The following is a 17,935-nucleotide window of genomic DNA, read 5'->3' as shown; positions in this document are numbered from 1 at the left end:
TTATTTTTAAATACTACGCCCCAAATGGGGCTTGAACTCATGACATTTTTTTTTTTTTAAGATTTTATTTATTTATTCATGAGAGACACACAGAGAGAGGCAGAGACACAGGCAGAGGGAGAAGCAAGCTCCCTGCAGGGAGCCTGAAGTGGGACTTGATTCTGGGACTCCAGGATCACGCCTTGAGCCTAAGGCAGACACTTAACCACTGAGCCATCCAGACATCCCTCAAATTCATGACCTTGAGGATCAAGAATTGCATGTTTTACTGACTGAGCTAGCCAGGCGCCCCATGCTTTACATTTAATAAGATTCTAATTTATAGATGTTGTTGGTATATCTGAACATTAGTAAGAAAAGAGACAAAAAGACATTCATAAGGAGAATAAAAGGAGATAAGCGGATCCATTCAAACCCTGGATTTCTCTTTATATCTTTTCTACATTAGTAAACCACCCCAGAAACCATACTTGAGACTCTGACATCATCTTAGAACTATTAAGCTTCATAAACTTTAAAAGAATTTTCCCTCCCTTACTGCAAGGTCATAGACCAGAGTCTTGAATCCACAGTCTCTCTTTTTCTCTTTTTTAAAGAGTTTATTTGGGGCACCCAGGTGGCTCAGTGGTTGAGCATCTGCCTTTGGCTCAGGTTATGATCCCGGGGTTGTGGGATCTAGTCCCACATCAGGCTTCTTGCAGGGAGCCTGCTTCTCCCTCTGCCTATGTCTCTGACTCTCTATGTCTCTCATTAATATATAAATAAAATCTTTTTAAAAAAGTTTATTTATTTGATAGCATGCACTCGTGCGCATAAACATAGGGAACAGCAGAGGGAGAAGAAGCAGGCTCTCGGCTGAGCAGGGAGCCTGATGTGGGGCTCCATCCCAGGACCCTGGGATCATGACCTGAGCCAAAGACAGACACTTAACTGACTGAGCCACCCAGATGCCCCCTCCATAACCCCTCTTATGGGCTGTGCTTGTGTTTTGCATTCAGTCCTTAAAAAAGTTAATCTTGGTTTTGAGAGCAGCTATCTTAATTTTTTCTGTGTGTATACTGTTTAATATTATTATGTGTTTGGAGTAGAGGAAACTTTGAAGTACGAACTTAAAAAAATTCACCTTGACTATAGTTACAGACTTACTGAACCATGGATTTTTTATTTTTTTAAATTTTTAAAAGATTTTATTTATTTATTCACGAGAGACACAGAGTCAGAGAAAGAGGCAGAGACACAGGCAGAGGGAGAAGCAGGCTCCATGCAGGGAGCCCGACATGGGACTCGATCCCAGGTCTTCAGAATCACACCCTGGGCTGAAGGTGGCGCTAAACCACTGAGCTACCCGGGCTGCCCAGCATGGATATTTTTAAAATGTCTACACATCATTCTGATCAGAGCCAAGGCTGAGAACCAGCTAGGCACTCTGCCTCCAGTTTCTCTTTCTTCCAGAGTAGTATTCATACCAGTGCTTCAAAAATGGAAGTCTGCACCCCCATTTACAGTAGCTACAATGTGAAAACAACCTATTCATCAATGGATAAATAGATTTAAAAAAATGTGGCATATATACACAGTGGAATATTATCGAGCCATAAGAATGAATGAAATCTTGCCACTTGTGCAAACAGGGATGGACCTTGATGGCATTATGCTAAGTATAAAAAGTCAGAGAAATAAAAAAAAAAAAAGTCAGAGAAAGATAAATACCATATGACCTCACTTATATGTGGAATAAAACAAAAGAACCAAGCTCATAGATACAGTGAATAGATTGGTAGTAGCCAGAGGCAGGGAATGGATGATGGACAAAATGGGGAATGGGTCAAAAGGTACAAACTTCCAGTTATAAAATATATTATGTCACTGACACGGACTGTATAGCACGCAGTATAACTATCATTAATAATACTGTATTAAATATTTGAAAGGTGGTAAGAGAATACATCTTAAATTTCTCATCATAAGAAAAAACATCTTAGGGCAGCCTGGGTGGCTCAGCAGTTGAGTGCAGCCTTAAGCCTAGGGCGTGATCCTAGGGACCCAGGATCGAGTCCCTGCAGGGAGCCTGCTTCTCCCTCTGCCTGTGTCTCTGCCTCTCTCTGTGTGTCTCTCATGAATAAATAAATAAAATCTTTAAAAAATAAAAACCTTAGAACTATGTATGGTGACAGACATTAATCAGATTTATTGAGGTGGTCTTTTATTTTTTTAAATATATATTTTTAAATTTTTATTTATTTATGATAGTCACACACAGAGAGAGAGAGAGAGAGAGAGAGAGAGAGAGAGAGAGAGAGAGGCAGAGACACAGGCAGAGGGAAAAGCAGGCTCCATGCTCCGGGAGCCCAACGTGGGATTCGATCCCGGGTCTCCAGGATCGCGCCCTGGGCCAAAGGCAGGTGCCAAACCGCTGCGCCACCCAGGGATCCCGAGGTGGTCTTTAAAAAATATATACACACATTGAATCATTGTGCTACACACCTAAAACTAATATATGTCAGTTATATCTCAATTAAAAACAGATAAAAAAGTACCTCAAAAAAAGTACCTAACTTTCTGTCAGTAATTTTATGCCTTATTACTTGAAACCAAAATAGGGAAAACTTGGGCAGCTCTGGGTGGCGCAGTGGTTTAGAACCGCCTTCAGCCCAGGGTGTGATCCTGGAGACCTGGGATCAAGTCCCACGTCAGGCTCCCTGCATGGAGCCTGTTTCTCCCTCTGCCTGTGTCTCTGCCTCTCTTTCTCTCTCTCTCTGTCTCTCATGAATAAATAAATAAAATCTTAAAAAGAAGAAAAAAAGCAAATTTCCTCCACTAATGAAAATAACTCTGGAATCTTAGGCGAAAATTTTAACATTAGTACAATTTTCGTAGATAAATAAGATGTACTAGATTGTTAAAATTTATGTAAAGATTATAATGGGTGACAGAAAAAATACATAAAAAGTCTTAGTTTAATTTCTGAAACTTACCAAATATGCCTATAATATGTTGACATTTAAAAAAATGTTGGCAATTGTTAAAAAGCAAGCCATTTCAAGTGGGGTAAAAAATTATCTGGCTTTCTGAAGTTTGTAACAAATACACTTAGGGGCGCCTGCCTGGGTAGCTCAGTTCACTAAGTGGCTGACTCTTGGTTTCTGCTCAGGTCACAATTTTGGGGTCACGAGACAGAGTCCACTGATGGGCTCCACACTCAGTGTGGAGTCTGCTTGAGATTCTTTCCCCCTCCCTCCTTCCTCCTCCTCTGTTCCCACCCTCTGCTCGTGCTAGCTCTCTCTCAAATAAATAAAATCTTAAAAAAGAGAAATATACTCAAAAGAACTGACAAGGAAACTTTATCAAATATAAAGGTGGGCAAAAACATAAACGGCAAATGTTAAAAGTAGGAATGGCAGTATTAAAACAAAGAATTCAGGTGAGAAAATATTAGATTGGACAAAGGTAGAAGATATTTTACACCGAAAAAATGCAATCTACCAAGCTCTTATGTAATGCATCTTTCTATAACAAAGACACTACTGAAATACATAAACTCTTGGAACAAAAACTAGCTGAAAATGTATAATCATAGAGAGGTCAAATAGATAAAGTAGGAAACAAAAGATTTGAGTAATACAATTAATAAGCCTCATTTTATAAATATATATGTAACTGTAGTCCCCAAACCAGAGAATGATCATTTTTCTCAAAAATCTAAAGAATACTGAAAGTTGATTCTAGATATTTATATATTTATAAAAGTTGGTTTCAAAGAGATTATCACTAAAATTCAAAAAGCTGAAATCAAAATGTTGATCATCTACACTTTAGACAAGGTAAACCTGCCTAATGACACTCACAGCAGCAATAGAAGGCTTCTTCCCATCACCAGCTGGTGGATGAGTGACATCTGCTCCCAAAAAGATCACTGGTTGCTGGAACACAGAAGGTCTTAAACACATTTTTAAAAAGAGTTAGATAATTCATTTTTCATTATGCATTTATCTGTTTATACTACTGCAACACAACTGCAAGCTGCTGACATAGCGAAGAGGTGGTCTTAACAGACTCCCTCAAAGGCCTGAACTAGTTTTAGTCTCTGAATTTCTAACTCCATGAAATAAAAGCAATCACAATGGGTGTATGAAATATCTTATTCAGAACAATCTTCTGCTTTAAGCAGTGGTGCTTAAGGCATATTCTTCATAACAGGCATAAAATGATAAACTTCCTCATATTAATCCATGTTTGTATCAATCTTTCTGTAATCTACTTACATTTAAACTATGTAATCTTTCAATGAGAAAAAGAATCATTAACCTTTACACTAAAAAGGATTATGGGAATCTACTACTGCCTCTCCTCTGGCCGAAAGTATAAATCTGAGAACATATTATTTTAAGCAGCTAGCTGTTCATCTTATTTTAAAAAACTATACCCTTTAAGATTCAAATGAGTGTCTCTCAGTTTTTGGCCTTGTTGATAAAATACTATATTCGTCTCATTTATGAATCTCATCTATTTAACAGAACAGGAAGTAGAGGCAGCATGGAAAAAGAGAAAAAGAGGGCTTTTGTGTCAAACACACATGGGTGGATCCTTATTCTAATGCTGATTTGTAGTGCATACTGGTCAAGATATTTAACTTTGGCGGGGTTCATATGGCTTACATGACTGATTTACTTAATTCATATGCCCCACTCAAGACCATCCCTTCTTTCCTTACTTGCTAGGTGAGTAGCCTCATAACTCTGGGTTGAAGAGGACTATCAAATAATGAGAAAATCCTTCAAGCTGAGGTCTCTCTTTAGTGAGAAGTAAACAAAGCTCTCAATACTTTCTAGGTAGGCAGGAGGTTCTCGGCATATACTAAATAAAAATGGAAGTGGGAGGGGATTTTCACAAGGAACCTCTTAATCTTGCCTGAGACTTTTTTTACTAAAATGTTTACTTATCTCTCATAGTAAGAATCATCAAAATTGTCTCTTATACTGATCTTAGGTATGGCAATATACAGAAAAATTAAGATATAAAAATAACTAAAATTTAATTAAGTGGTTAGCTTATCTTACCTTTGATGAGGTACAAGAATATTATTGATCCCTCCGAGTTTAACATTTATCTTTAGGCACAGGTTTGAGAGAGTTTGAGGGGATGTTTTTATTACATTCTTCACTTGGACACACTGTGTGGCCATACCCAGAAGTGTATCTCCTACACGTTTCACTTCCGCTATGGAACAAATGCAAATACCACTAGTTAAAAAAACTGTCAACTTTTTTGAAAATTAAGCTACTATACTTCCCCGCTTGAAATACATCATTGTATTACAAGACACCAAAAATTTGAACACTACTAAAACAACGCTGCTAAAACTTAAAGTGTATTGCCTTGAAGATTAGCTTACATATTTAGTGATTATTTCCCTAGTTGTTTTCTTTAGATAAGAAAAAAAAATATATATATATATATTTTTTAAAGATTTATTTATTTATTTGTTCATGATAGAGAGAGAGAGAGAAAGGCAGAGACACAGGCAGAGGGAGAAGCAGGCTCCATGCAGGGAGCCCGACGTGGGACTCGATCCCAGGACTCCAGGATCGCGCCCTGGGCCAAAGGCAGGCGCTAAACTGCTGAGCCACCCAGGGATCCCCAAGAAAACATATTTTTAATCATAAAAATAGTATAACCATAATAACTGAAAAACCAGAAAGAAAAATATACATAATCCCTTGTTAGTGTTTTATTGTACTTTCTTCCAGTAATTTCCTCATTTATGTTATTTTAAGGCAGTTATACTCATAGTATATTTATAACTTTCAATCTTATTTCCCAACTTTTATTATTATTTTTTATTTTTATTTTTTTTTAATTTTAATTTTTATTTATGATAGTCACACACAGAGAGAGAGAGAGAGAGAGAGAGGCAGAGACATAGGCAGAGGGAGAAGCAGGCTCCATGCACCGGGAGCCTGACGTGGGATTCGATCCAGGGTCTCCAGGATCGTGCCCTGGGCCAAAGGCAGGTGCCAAACCGCTGCGCCACCCATGGATCCCATCCCAACTTTTAATTTAAAAATAGAGTCTTTGGGGGCCTGGGTGGCTCAGTCAGTTTAGTGTCAGCCTTCAGCTCAGGTCATGATCCCAGGATTGGGGGATCGAGCCCCACATCAGGCTCCCTGCTCAGCAAGGAGTTTGCTTCTCCCTCTCCCTCTGCTCCTCCCCCTGGTCGTGCTCTCTCTCAAAATTAAAAAAAAACAAAAAAACTAGAGTCTTTACAGTGTACAGAATTGGCTGTAACTTTCCCCCCTCTTTGCCATTATATCTACCAGAAAGAGTTCAGTGTAGATACCATTTTTCTTATAAAATACATGGAAGACTTTTTTTTTTTTTTAAAGATTTTATTTATCTATTCATGAGAGACACAGGGAGAGAGCGGCAGAGACACAGGCAGAAGAAGAAGCAGGCTCCATGCAGGGAGCCCGATGCAGGACTCGATCCCGGGACCTCAGGATCACGCCCTGGGCCAAAGACAGGCACTAAAACTGCTGAGCCACCCAGGGATCCCCCATGGAAGACATTTTAAAGCCAAACTTACATTCTATTTTGCAAATTGTCATTTTTACTCAATAATATAGTATATTCTGAATCTTAATATATAAATTACTCTTATATGTAATAATAGCAGTTAGCCTGTTTTTTTTTTTTAAATTTTTTTTTTAATTTTTATTTATTTATGATAGTCACAGAGAGATAGAGAGAGAGGCAGAGACACAGGCAGAGGGAGAAGCAGGCTCCATGCACCGGGAGCCCGACGTGGGATTCGATCCCGGGTCTCCAGGATCGCGCCCTGGGCCAAAGGCAGGCGCCAAACCGCTGCACCACCCAGGGATCCCAGTTAGCCTGTTTTTAAATGCCATTTTTCCTAACCAGTCATACACTGATACATTTTTTGCTTGTTTCAGGTTATCATTATTTCAAACAATGCTACAAATAATATCCTTGCATATTTATTTTTGTTTTATATAGAGGTATATATTTTCAACATTTTATTTTTAAAGATATTTATTTATTTATTTATTTATTTATTTATTTATTAACTCATTCATTCATTCATTCATGAAAGACAGAGAGAGAGGGAGGGAGAGAGGCAGAGACACAGGCAGAGGGAGAAGCAGGCTCCATGCAGGGAGCCCGACATGGGACTTGATCCTGGGTCCCCAGGATCAGGCCCTGGGCGCTAAATAAAGGCGGTGCTAAACCACTGAGCCCCCAGGCTGCCCCAACATTTTTGTATCAACTGACGAATTGCCCTCCAAAAAGGTTTATTCATTCATTCAACAAAATATTTAATGTGCACCTAAGACATGCTAGTACTGTGTAAGGGTCTAAATATATAATGTCTCTGAAGATGATATACAAACGGCTAATAGGCACATGAACAGATGCTCCACATCACCAATTAAGAAATGCAAATCAAAACCACAACGAAATACCACTTCACACTCATTAGGATGGTTATTATCAAAAGGAAATAAAACAGAAAAGAAAAAAAAATAACAAGAGTGTTGCCAGGATATGGAAACAGTGGAACTCTTCTGTGTTAACTGGTGGGAATGCAAAAAGGTACAGCTACTGTAAATAAAGCAGATATTGTTGACCTGAGCAGCACCATCAATTAACTGAATCTAAAAGACATTTAAAATACTTCATTTAATAAAAGGATATCCTTCTCAAACTTACATAGAACATTCAGCAATTGATTTTGGACCATGTTCTGGTCCAAATACGTACCTTAACATATTTAAAAGAATAGAAATCATACAAAGTATGGTCTGAGACCACAGTGGAATTAAACTAGAAATCAATAACAGACAGCTGACTGGGAAATCCCAGTATATTTGTACATTAACATAATTCTATGTAACACATGAATCAAAGAATTCTTGAGAAATTAAAAAATATCTTGAACTAAATGGAAATTAAACACAATTTATCAAAATTTTGTGGGATGCAGGGTACCTGGCTGACTTGGTAGAGCAAATGACTTTTTTTTTTTTTTTTTTTTTGAGCAAGTGACTCTTGATCTCAGGGGTGTGAGTTTGAACTTCAGGTTAGGTATAGAGCTTACTTAACTAAGAAATTTTTTTTTTTGGTGTGGTGTGTGTGTGTGTGTGTGTGTGTGATGCAGTAAAAGGAGTGCTTAGAAGGAAATTTATGGTATTGAATTCAACATATTAGAGAAGAAGAACGATCTAAAATCAATAATCTATGTTTTTACCTTAGGAAAATAGAGAAAGAAAAAAATATAGACGTGAAACAAGCAAAAGGAAAAAATAATAATGAGAGCAGAAGTTAATGAAATTGAAAATAAGAAATCAATAATCAGGGGTGCCTGCATGGCTCAGCTGATTAAGTGTCTGCCTTTGGCTTGGTCATGGTCCCAGGGTCTTAGGATGGAGTCCCACATCGGGCTCCCTCCCCCTGCCACTTCCCCCTGGCTTGTACTAACAAATAAATAAAACCTTAAAAAAAAAAAAAAAGAAAAAAAAAAAAAAGAAATCAATAAAGAAACCAAAAAGTTGGTTCTTTGAAAAGATCAATGAAATTGACAAACGTCCAGCCACACTAAGCAAAAAAAAAAAAAAAAAAAAAAAAGAAAATATGAATTACTAATTTAGAAATGAAAAAAAGGTCATCACTTGGTTCCGTGGCAATTTAAAGCCCAGGTGGCTCAGTGCTTTAGTGCCGCCTTGGGCTCAGGGTGTGATCCTGAGGTCCTTAGATCGAGTCCTGCATTGGGCTCCTTGCAGGGAGCCTGCTCCTCCCTCTGCCTGTGTCTCTGCCTCTCTCTGTGTCTCTCATGAATAAATAAATAAAGTCTTTAAGAAAATATTATGAAAAAAAAATTATGAACAATAGTCCACAAACTTGCTAACTTACATGAAGTGAGTCAATTCTTTGAATGACACAACCAAAACTTATATAGAAGATATAGAAAATCTGAATGGGCGCTTTTCTTTTACTTAATTAATTTTAAACATTTTATTTATTTATTTGAGAGAGACAGAGAGAGTGAACACAGCAAGGAGGAGGGGTAGAGGAAGAAGGTGAAGCAGAGCCTTGGCTGAGCATGAGCCCAATGGGTTTAATTTCAGGACCCTGAAATCATGACCTGAGCTGAAGGCAGATGCTCAACCAAGTGAGTCATCCAGGTACACCTCCTAATGCTATTTTATAGAAATAATTCTTTCCTTAAACATTGTCTTTTTTTTTAATTTTATTTTTTGTATGTTTTTTTAATTGGAGTTCGATTTGCCAACATATAGTATAACACCCAGTGCTCATCTTAACCATTGTTTTGTGATGTCTCTCTTACTAAAATTCTTCTCACAGCTCTCTTCTCAGACTATTTAGTTTGCTCTGATTTGTCTTTTTTAGGGTAACAATACATGGTTTTATTTATTTAAAAGATTTTATTTATTTATTCATGATAGACATACAGAGAGGCAGAGACACAGGCAGAAGGAGAAGCAGCCTCCATGCAGGGAGCTCGATGTGGGACTCGATCCCAGGACCCTGGGACCACGATCCAAGCTGAAGGCAGATGCTCAACCGCTAAGCCACCTAGGCACCTCCATACATGGTTTTAAATACTGTAGCTATTAAAATATGTTTTAATGTTTCAAAGTTTTAGGACACGTTTTAGCAAAATTCTAAGAGGACTATCAAGTACTTGAGGAGAAATGTAATCTTAAGATATCTTTACCATACACTGGCGTCTTTCCTGGAAGGATGACAATAATGAGCTGTAGCCCAGAGTAGGTGTTTTTGAGATGCCGGAACATGGGCTCCACGCTGTCTGCCCCCTGTGCATATTTGCAGAAGCAAGGCTGGCCCTGGATGGGCATCCCTGCATCCTTGGAAATCTTCCGCAGCTGGTCTGTGAAACCCCTAGAAAGAGAAATCACTAAAACTAAATCCTTTGTCGTCCATACCTACAAAGCAGAATGGAATATTTGAGAAGTGAATGGAGAACAAAGCAAAGATTTGTGTGCTCCATATATGAAGAGGTCACCAAGACTACTGATATTAAAGGTGGTGGTGGGTCAGTTATGTATTGTGCTAAGTAAGAATACTGCTACATAATTAGGTGGCATTCTGTAGTTTACAAAGGGCATTAATAACAGAGTGTGCTGGTTGAGAGTTCAGTTCTAGAGTTAGCATAACAGGTTTCAGTTCTAGTTCTGTTACTTGCAGTATGAAATTGTAGGCAATTTTTTTCAGTTTCTCTCATCTGTGAGATGATTACTTTATGATAATGGGATTACCAATCCATTATAGGGTTGGTGGAAGTATTAAATGAGATAATACAGGAACTCAGCAAACAGTGGCCAAGACATAGTAAGAGCTCAATAAATTTAAGCTTAACATTCTCTATTTGATCATGATGACATTCATAAGGTGGTCGGTGAGGTACTATTCCCATTTTATAGATCAAGATACAGTTTCAGGTACATAAAATATTTGACTGATGTAAAATGGTTAGATAAATGGCAGAGTCAGAAGTATGATCTAGTCCAGAGTTTCTTTCTACAATATTAGGAATCTAAAACTAGGATGGCAGGAAAGATTGTATTCTCAGAAAAGATTTTTAAAAATATATGAAAACAACATTTAAAAACAAATGAGGCAGGCGGCACTTCAATGTACTTTTAGCCACATTAAAAACAACAAAAGACTAGTAATTTCATATTTAAACAGAATTCTGCATATAGCCCCAGATAAATAGTAATGATATGATTTAAAATGATTTAAAAATCACTTTGTTTTTAAAACAAATAAGGTCCCAAGTCAAGGATCTGAGTTATCTTTACTCAAAAACACTCATTCCCTCAGAGATGAAGTTTATAGGAATTCCCTTCTTCTCTTTTTCCATATTAGTGTTTAATTCAAGAAGTAAGAAGTGGTATATTTTCAGTCAGCCCGAGCAAGAGCCAAAAACTGAAAGATTGAGTTCTATCAAGCCATAAATAACAAATGTAAAATGAAAAGAATAACTCTAAGCCTGAAAAAACTATTGGGGATGTTTTCTTTGGCCTCTGGAGGTCAAGCAAGATGATCACAGCTTGTAGTAAACTGTTCTTATGACATTCTACTTGAGAGCAGGGAGGTAAAAACCTTGAAGAAAAATGTGTATTAAGTGAACCTTAAAATATACATATACATATACATTTAGAAATTAGGAGCTCATAAAAAAAGTAAACAGAATTAAATAGAAAAAGTATTTTATTTTTTATAAGACAAAGCAAATTCTGAATTGACCTGGTTGGTAAATTGGCCTCTATATCTTTCAAGAACTATTCATTATAGGCATACTTTATAGGACCTATTAGTGGAAGTTTAAATTAGACAATCATTTTCCTAAGAAAATCAGATTTTAGAGAGATAAATTTACACAAATAATCACAGTACAATTGTATTTTATGCAGAAAATGGCAAGAGCAAATAGAGAGGATACTGATAAACTAGTACGCTTGTAGTTACGACAATTTCCAACATCACAAATCACAGAAGATTGGGTATTAGATAAGTAGGGATAGGAAGGAGACATTTTCAATAAAGAGAATGACTGGAAGGAGGGAAAAAAAATGCCAGGGAGATAGAAGGAATATAGTGCTCAGTTTCTTTGTCCAAAATATGGGAAAAGGGGCTTAAGAGGCAGGTGAAAAATTTTCAAAGTTCTACTGATTTTTATTGTTATTCCTTGTTAAGAGAAGCCTGAACGTTTTGGATGGGCGGTGGTCACAAGTGAAGCTGGTACATTTTCATGATAGCATGGCTCCTTAAACAAGAATGACAGCAGAAACCTTTGAGGTTGCCTAAATCTCAAATGCTTGAGGGTCCCAGGGAGAGGAGACAAAGAAGAGAAGCCAAACTGATAAAAAGAATGAAAAAGACAAGAACGGAGTCAATGTTAAGAAAGTAGTCAATTGTATCTAATGCTGCACAAATTTTGAGAAAAATAACGGCTGAGGAAAGACCATTAGAATTGATAAGCACAAAGATGTTGGAGATCTTCCAGAAACAGTTTCTGTAGGGACTAGGATTTCAAGAAGGGTGAGAAAATAGAAGCCTGGAAAAAGTTAGGTAAATTGAAAACTGACAAATTTTTTGTTTTAAATTTGAACAGAAGATTATTGAGTACTTACATGCTGAGGAAAAGAATCTGGGGAACAGAGAAAGTGGTGGAGATGAAGGCCAAATTTTTGAAAGCAAAAAGTGAAAATGAGGAGTTAAGTCACTCTTTCAGGGAGCTCAATTGAGAAATAAGGATCTTCCTTAATCCTCATCCAAGAGATAGGTATTTTTATTTCTAAAAAGGTGAAAACTGAAGCATAATGAAATGAAATAAGTTATTTATGGTAATAACACTACGCAGTGGCAAGGCTGGGAATTAAACCTAACCTATTTGCCATCAAAAGCCAATGATGCCCTCATACTACATAAGCCAGACTGTTAGGGTGCCTGAAAGAATGAATCAATGACTTTACTAAGGAATAAGAATATCTCCATTCAACTATGGGGAAGAAACATTTTCAAAGATTCAGTGATTAAATATATGCCATATTGAGGCAAACTGGTTAGAACATTGACTGAGGAGTTTAAAATTGAAACAAAATTTAAATACACAAAGTTCCCCAAAGCAAACTAACGACATGCCTTACTTCAGTATTTCTTCTCTGCACTGCCTCTGTGTGGCAAAGCAAGCTATAGCCCACATTTTTATCTCAACTCCTGTGTGAAACTGCTTCCCCCGCATGTCCCATACTCCATGGCTTGGTGTTGCTACTGTCCGATTCTACAGAAAAAGGAGAAAGGGAAATAAGGCAAAAAAGAAACACTTAACAATTTATTTCACTGAGTTGAAAACCATTTTAAATTGCTGAATTAATATATATCTTATATTCTACATGTAATAAGCTGCTCTAAATCAGTATTACTTATATGTTGTTTTATCATATAGACCAAAAATTCTAAATTCAAGCAAAGATACCTTGAAACAAAAAAGTACTTCTGGAGGAAAAAAAAAATCACTTTTGCAATCTCAGACTTGGCTAGGATGCTCTTCTCTCTGTAAACAGAAACTGTATGTTTATAATTAAAAAACTACCAAGAGGTTTTACCCGTCCTCCATACTGTAGCATAGGTGCTGGAAGTACACGTCCGGTTACATGGGCCATTTCATCCCGAACTTTAAATTGAAACTCTTGAACAAATGGATCTGTTTCATAATTTGCACTTCTTACCTAACAGAAAAAATCTGTAGTTATTTTCAGAATTTCCCACCAAGTTCCTGCTTCATTTATTAGAAACCTCTGTTTTCTTTTCTTTACACTGTGCCCACAATGTTTTGGATCTAGTCAATGATGCCCTAATCATAGGGCAGGGGATCTTAACCTGGGACCACAGATCATGAATGGACTATAAGAAGTCTGTGAACCTCCTGGTAATTTATAAAAATTTGAATGTATTAGGTTGAATAATAAGAAACTTCGACTATTTACAAGCTGTGAAGATGCCAATTTTATATGATAAAACCTAATACATTTTGGAGAGGGTGGTCTGGAGATTACAAGAGAAAGAGATTCCTGCCTAAAAAATGTTAAGTTTTAGAAGATCCAGATATATATTATTAAAATTTATTTTACACAGAGTTTGATGGCAAATATTGATGATTGTAAGGCTTTTTTCTCCTAATTCCTTGATTTACAACTTACATAAAATTATTTGAATATTTTCAAATAAAAAGTAGCATATTATGAAATTTACTTAATGTGATACATTGAGACAGATAAGAAAGCAAATATGATATAGATGATAATTTTTACATAATATATCTATAGATACAAAGATAAAGAATTTATTTTTTATTTTTCTTTTAAGATTTTATTTATTTGACAGAGAGTGAGAGTCAGAGAGATCACAGGGAGAGAAGCAGACTTGCTGCTGAGCAGCGAGCCCAATGTGGGGCTTGATCCCAAGACTCTGGGATCATGACTGACCTAAGCTGAAGGCAGATGCTTAATCAACTGAGCTACCCAGGTGCCCCAAGACTTTTTTTTTTAATTTAAATTTTGTTAGTTAACATACACTGCAATACTGGTTGATAAAGAATTTAATTCAGGGATGTCTGGGTGGCTCAGCGGTTGAACATCTACCTTCGGCTCAGGGTGTGATCCCAGGATCTGGGGTCAAGTCCCACATCAGGCTCCTTGCTTCGGGAAGCCTGCTTCTCCCTCTGCCTCTCTCTTTCTCTGTGTCTCAGGAGTAAATAAATAAAATCTTTTTTTTTTATAAAAAGAACTTAATTCAGTATAGACCTGGACCTCAGAATATAATTTATGTTTATAGCATGCTATATAGTAACTGTGTTTTTCAAAAACATATTTACTTAATCTCAGGATAAAAGTCAAACAAGGTTACAAAATGAAGGTGGTGTTCAAGTGTTTAACAATTCATTAAAAAAATACCTAATATAATCTAAATATGTAAAAACAATCTTCCCACAATAAGCAAGAACGGTTGTTTTCTAAGTTAGGCACTAATACTTCCTCAAGCTTAAATGCCATTCATTTCCAGTGTATATAGTCATAGTACGGTTACAAAGAATAACTACTATAGTATAAAAATGTGCTGCATGATGTGCTTGGTGTTAAGTTTTATAATTAATTTCCACAATAACCTTAAACTATAAAAGGAGATCTTTATAATCTTTACAGAGGATAAATCTAAAGCTTAGTAAACTTAAATGACTGGCTTAAAACTATCTAGCCAAGCAAGTGACAGAGAATCTGAAACCACGTATGTTCTGATTCTAGAGTTCCTACTATCAATCATGACACTAGTGTTCTGGATGCTATAATTGTAGTAACAGTAACAGTAAGTAAGTGAAAAAGACAGACTTTGGACCCAGAGCTGTTAGATTCCAAAGCCTGTGCTTTTAACCACAGTACGATATTTTCTCTTTGGATAGACAAACTCTCATAAATGAGTTAGAAGTAGTTATGGAGATTTTATCTAGAGATAGTGAGAGGGTTAGCCTCTTAAAGGTTTTAAAATCCTGTCATCATAGATCAGAAAAAAATCCATAAAGAAAACCAACCCATATTCTCCTAATTAAATATCATGTAATAACCTTTTTTTACTCTTTATAAAATCATACAGGAAAAAGGCTCCTTTTCCCTCTAACTGGCTTAGAAAATAAAAGGGCCAGTTCTATAACCCCTTTATAACAGTCTTCACTACTACCCAAATAATATTCCTATTTCTAGACTTCTTTCTCTTCATTCACACAATTTAAATGGTATTCAAGGGGCGCCTGGGTGGCTCAGCAGTTGAGCATCTGCCTTTGGCAGAGGGCATGACCCCGGGGTCCTGGGATCAAATCCCCATCAGGCTCTTTTGTGGGGAGCCTGCTTCTCCCTCTGCCTGTGTCTCTGCCTCTCTCTGTCTCTCTCATAAATAAATAAATAAAATGTTAAAAAAAATGGTATTCAAAAAGAGACTAAGATAAGATCAAGGTGCCTCTTTTCATTTTGCTTTATTCTATCAGTTTTATAAAGTGGTACTGACAGTCTTCCTATCCATTTAGAACAATGACAAAGCATAGAGATCCTACATGTTTGGAACAGTCTCATATATCTTTATTCATCCTATACAATCACCAGTCTGAAACTGGGGGCTAAGCAATCGTACTGAGGGTTAAGACTCACTAGTCTTAATTTGTCATAATACATTGACTTTTCTTCCTTTTCCCTTTCTCTTTAAGGCAGGGGTAATAAACTGCCAGTTCACTAAACTGAGACATTGGTTCTGAGAGCATCTGTTCTAGATCTAATTAAAGAGCTTCGGTTTAAATTAGAAGGATCTAATCCTTCTCACAGAATCCATTAAGGTTCACCCGTAGAACACCACTGGATGACTTCTTCCATTATTCCTTTTAATTCTGAGTCTGTGAAATGGTAATAAAGTATGAGCTGATAAGGACATGGCCCTTAGTAGTAGCTCATCCTAACACGTTTTTAATTCCCATTTCTAGGGTCAAGTACTAACCAATCTGCTAATTTCCTCTTGTCTATCTGGTGCAGATCTTGCTGTTGCTTTGATCATAGTGGAAGTCTGATTGTCCGTTAGCTTCTTGATACATCGTTGCCCTGCCACGATATTACAGACCTACAAACAGAAAAAAGTTTTGTACTACATGCATATATCTTTAAGTCTCATTGCCAATTACAAAAAAAAATTAAAATTTTAAAACCTACTTCACTAAACTGCTTCTTTTTAATATCATGCAAGTAAAAAAGTAGTAAACAATACTCCTTTATACTATGATTATCACAGGGTGAAAAGTACACTGGATAAAAAAAAAAAAAGAAAAGAGGTGTACCAAAATGTTGACAGTGGTTACTTTAGAGTGATAGGATTATGGATGAAAATTTCCAAATTATTTCATTATGAAAAATTTAAAATAAAATAAAATAAAAGTTCAATCTCCAAAATAAATGTGAGAACGTAAAGTAAGTTATATGCCATAAAAAACCCAAAAGAATGATGAACAAGAGGATATTAAGAAACAGCCTAAACACATTACTTCTAGCGGCAGGTAGGTATGTTTCTGTTCCTGCCCCACTTGCAGACAAGGAAGGTGTGGGTACTTGAGCTGAAGAGTATACTTTTCTCTGAAATACTGTGCTACTGTTCTCTCCACAGTTTGCCCGTTTTCCAACTGTAAAGGAAAGCTGGAAAAAAAAAAAAGTACGTATTAACAACTCTCATCTCAGGATGGTGAGCAAAACTCCCAGTCCACACTAACTAGAGCAAGCTGCCTCACATCATCTCTGCTCTGACAAACACCAGCTTTTCTTACGTTTGATGACTGGCAGGCCTTCTTGTTACATTACAAACGCGGTATTTCCGTCTCATTGTTCCACAATGAGTCACTTCAACCTTCAGACCTGTTCCCAAAAAGAAAAACTGAGGTTATAAAACTGTCACATTTCAAATATTTATAAAGCCTGTTCGTTAGTATACAAACTCAAATTCTAAACAGACAGAAAATCTGTGATGCAGGTAATGTTATATTAATAAAAGATTTTATATATAACGTTGCTAGTAAGGATTACAATCATGATAGATCTAACTCCAAACATTTTCCCTATCCTATCAGGCTCTACACATTAAAAAACAGAATCATAAAATTGCAAAGCCTATAGAACAGGGGGCAAAGTTCTGCATTAATTAAAAAAATCTGTCTATCATAAATCTAGGTATTTATGCTGGGACAGGGAAGGAGGATTGAGAAAGGAGTTTAATAATTCTCAACATACTCTAATTTTCAAAGTATGTGATATTTGAATAGCCCAGTCATCACATAGTGACTGAAGATTAGATTTTCATGAATCTCAAGAAGGAAGTCCTTCAAAGATTTTCAAAGCAGGAAGAAAAAAAATTCCAGGCCCTTTTAACAGAAGCAGAGTAAGTTTTAGTTGAACTATAAGACAGCTCTCTCTTACTACTGACTATCAGAACTTAAATGCAACCAAAAAAATTCTTAGGGCAGGGGATCCCTACATTCTTATGGAATCACTGACCCCTTTGAGAATCTGAGGAAAGCAATAAACACCCAGAAAATTACATATACACATAATTTAGCATATGATTTTAGATGTTCCTGGCCCTTGCAGTCCATCTGTGGACCGCAGGAGTTTGAAGATCCCAAGCCTGCTTTAGAAAGTGAAGCAATGGTTTTTTAAACTACTGGTTAAATTCTGTGGGATTTCTTAAGCAGTGCTGTCCAATAGAACTTTCTGAGATGATGGAATGTTCTACATCTATGCTAATATGTGATCACTAGCAATATATGTTATGGAGAACATTAAGTGTGGCT

The 17,935-nt window shown here is 36.6% G+C and overlaps 1 protein-coding gene across 4 annotated transcripts in view; it reads right to left on the bottom strand.

Moving 5' to 3' along the window:
* The window catches only part of AGO3 (argonaute RISC catalytic component 3), a 123,837-nt gene that overhangs the window by 25,864 nt on the left and 80,038 nt on the right, over nucleotides 1-17,935 (bottom strand). For all 4 annotated transcript variants that reach the window (XM_041738193.1, XM_041738194.1, XM_041738196.1 and 1 more), the window contains 8 exons: nucleotides 16,916-17,003; nucleotides 16,640-16,787; nucleotides 16,102-16,221; nucleotides 13,173-13,295; nucleotides 12,714-12,847; nucleotides 9,755-9,939; nucleotides 5,058-5,217; nucleotides 3,846-3,936 (listed from right to left, as the gene is read on the bottom strand). In XM_041738193.1, coding sequence (XP_041594127.1) covers nucleotides 3,846-3,936; nucleotides 5,058-5,217; nucleotides 9,755-9,939; nucleotides 12,714-12,847; nucleotides 13,173-13,295; nucleotides 16,102-16,221; nucleotides 16,640-16,787; nucleotides 16,916-17,003 — 1,049 coding nt within the window. The remainder of the gene's footprint in view (nucleotides 1-3,845; nucleotides 3,937-5,057; nucleotides 5,218-9,754; nucleotides 9,940-12,713; nucleotides 12,848-13,172; nucleotides 13,296-16,101; nucleotides 16,222-16,639; nucleotides 16,788-16,915; nucleotides 17,004-17,935) is intronic.

This window comes from Vulpes lagopus, chromosome 23 (genome assembly GCF_018345385.1).
Source record: "Vulpes lagopus strain Blue_001 chromosome 23, ASM1834538v1, whole genome shotgun sequence".
NCBI classification, from domain to species: domain Eukaryota; kingdom Metazoa; phylum Chordata; class Mammalia; order Carnivora; family Canidae; genus Vulpes; species Vulpes lagopus.
The sequence above is the reverse complement of the archived record's forward strand: the minus strand, read 5'-3'. Positions and strand labels throughout refer to the sequence as shown.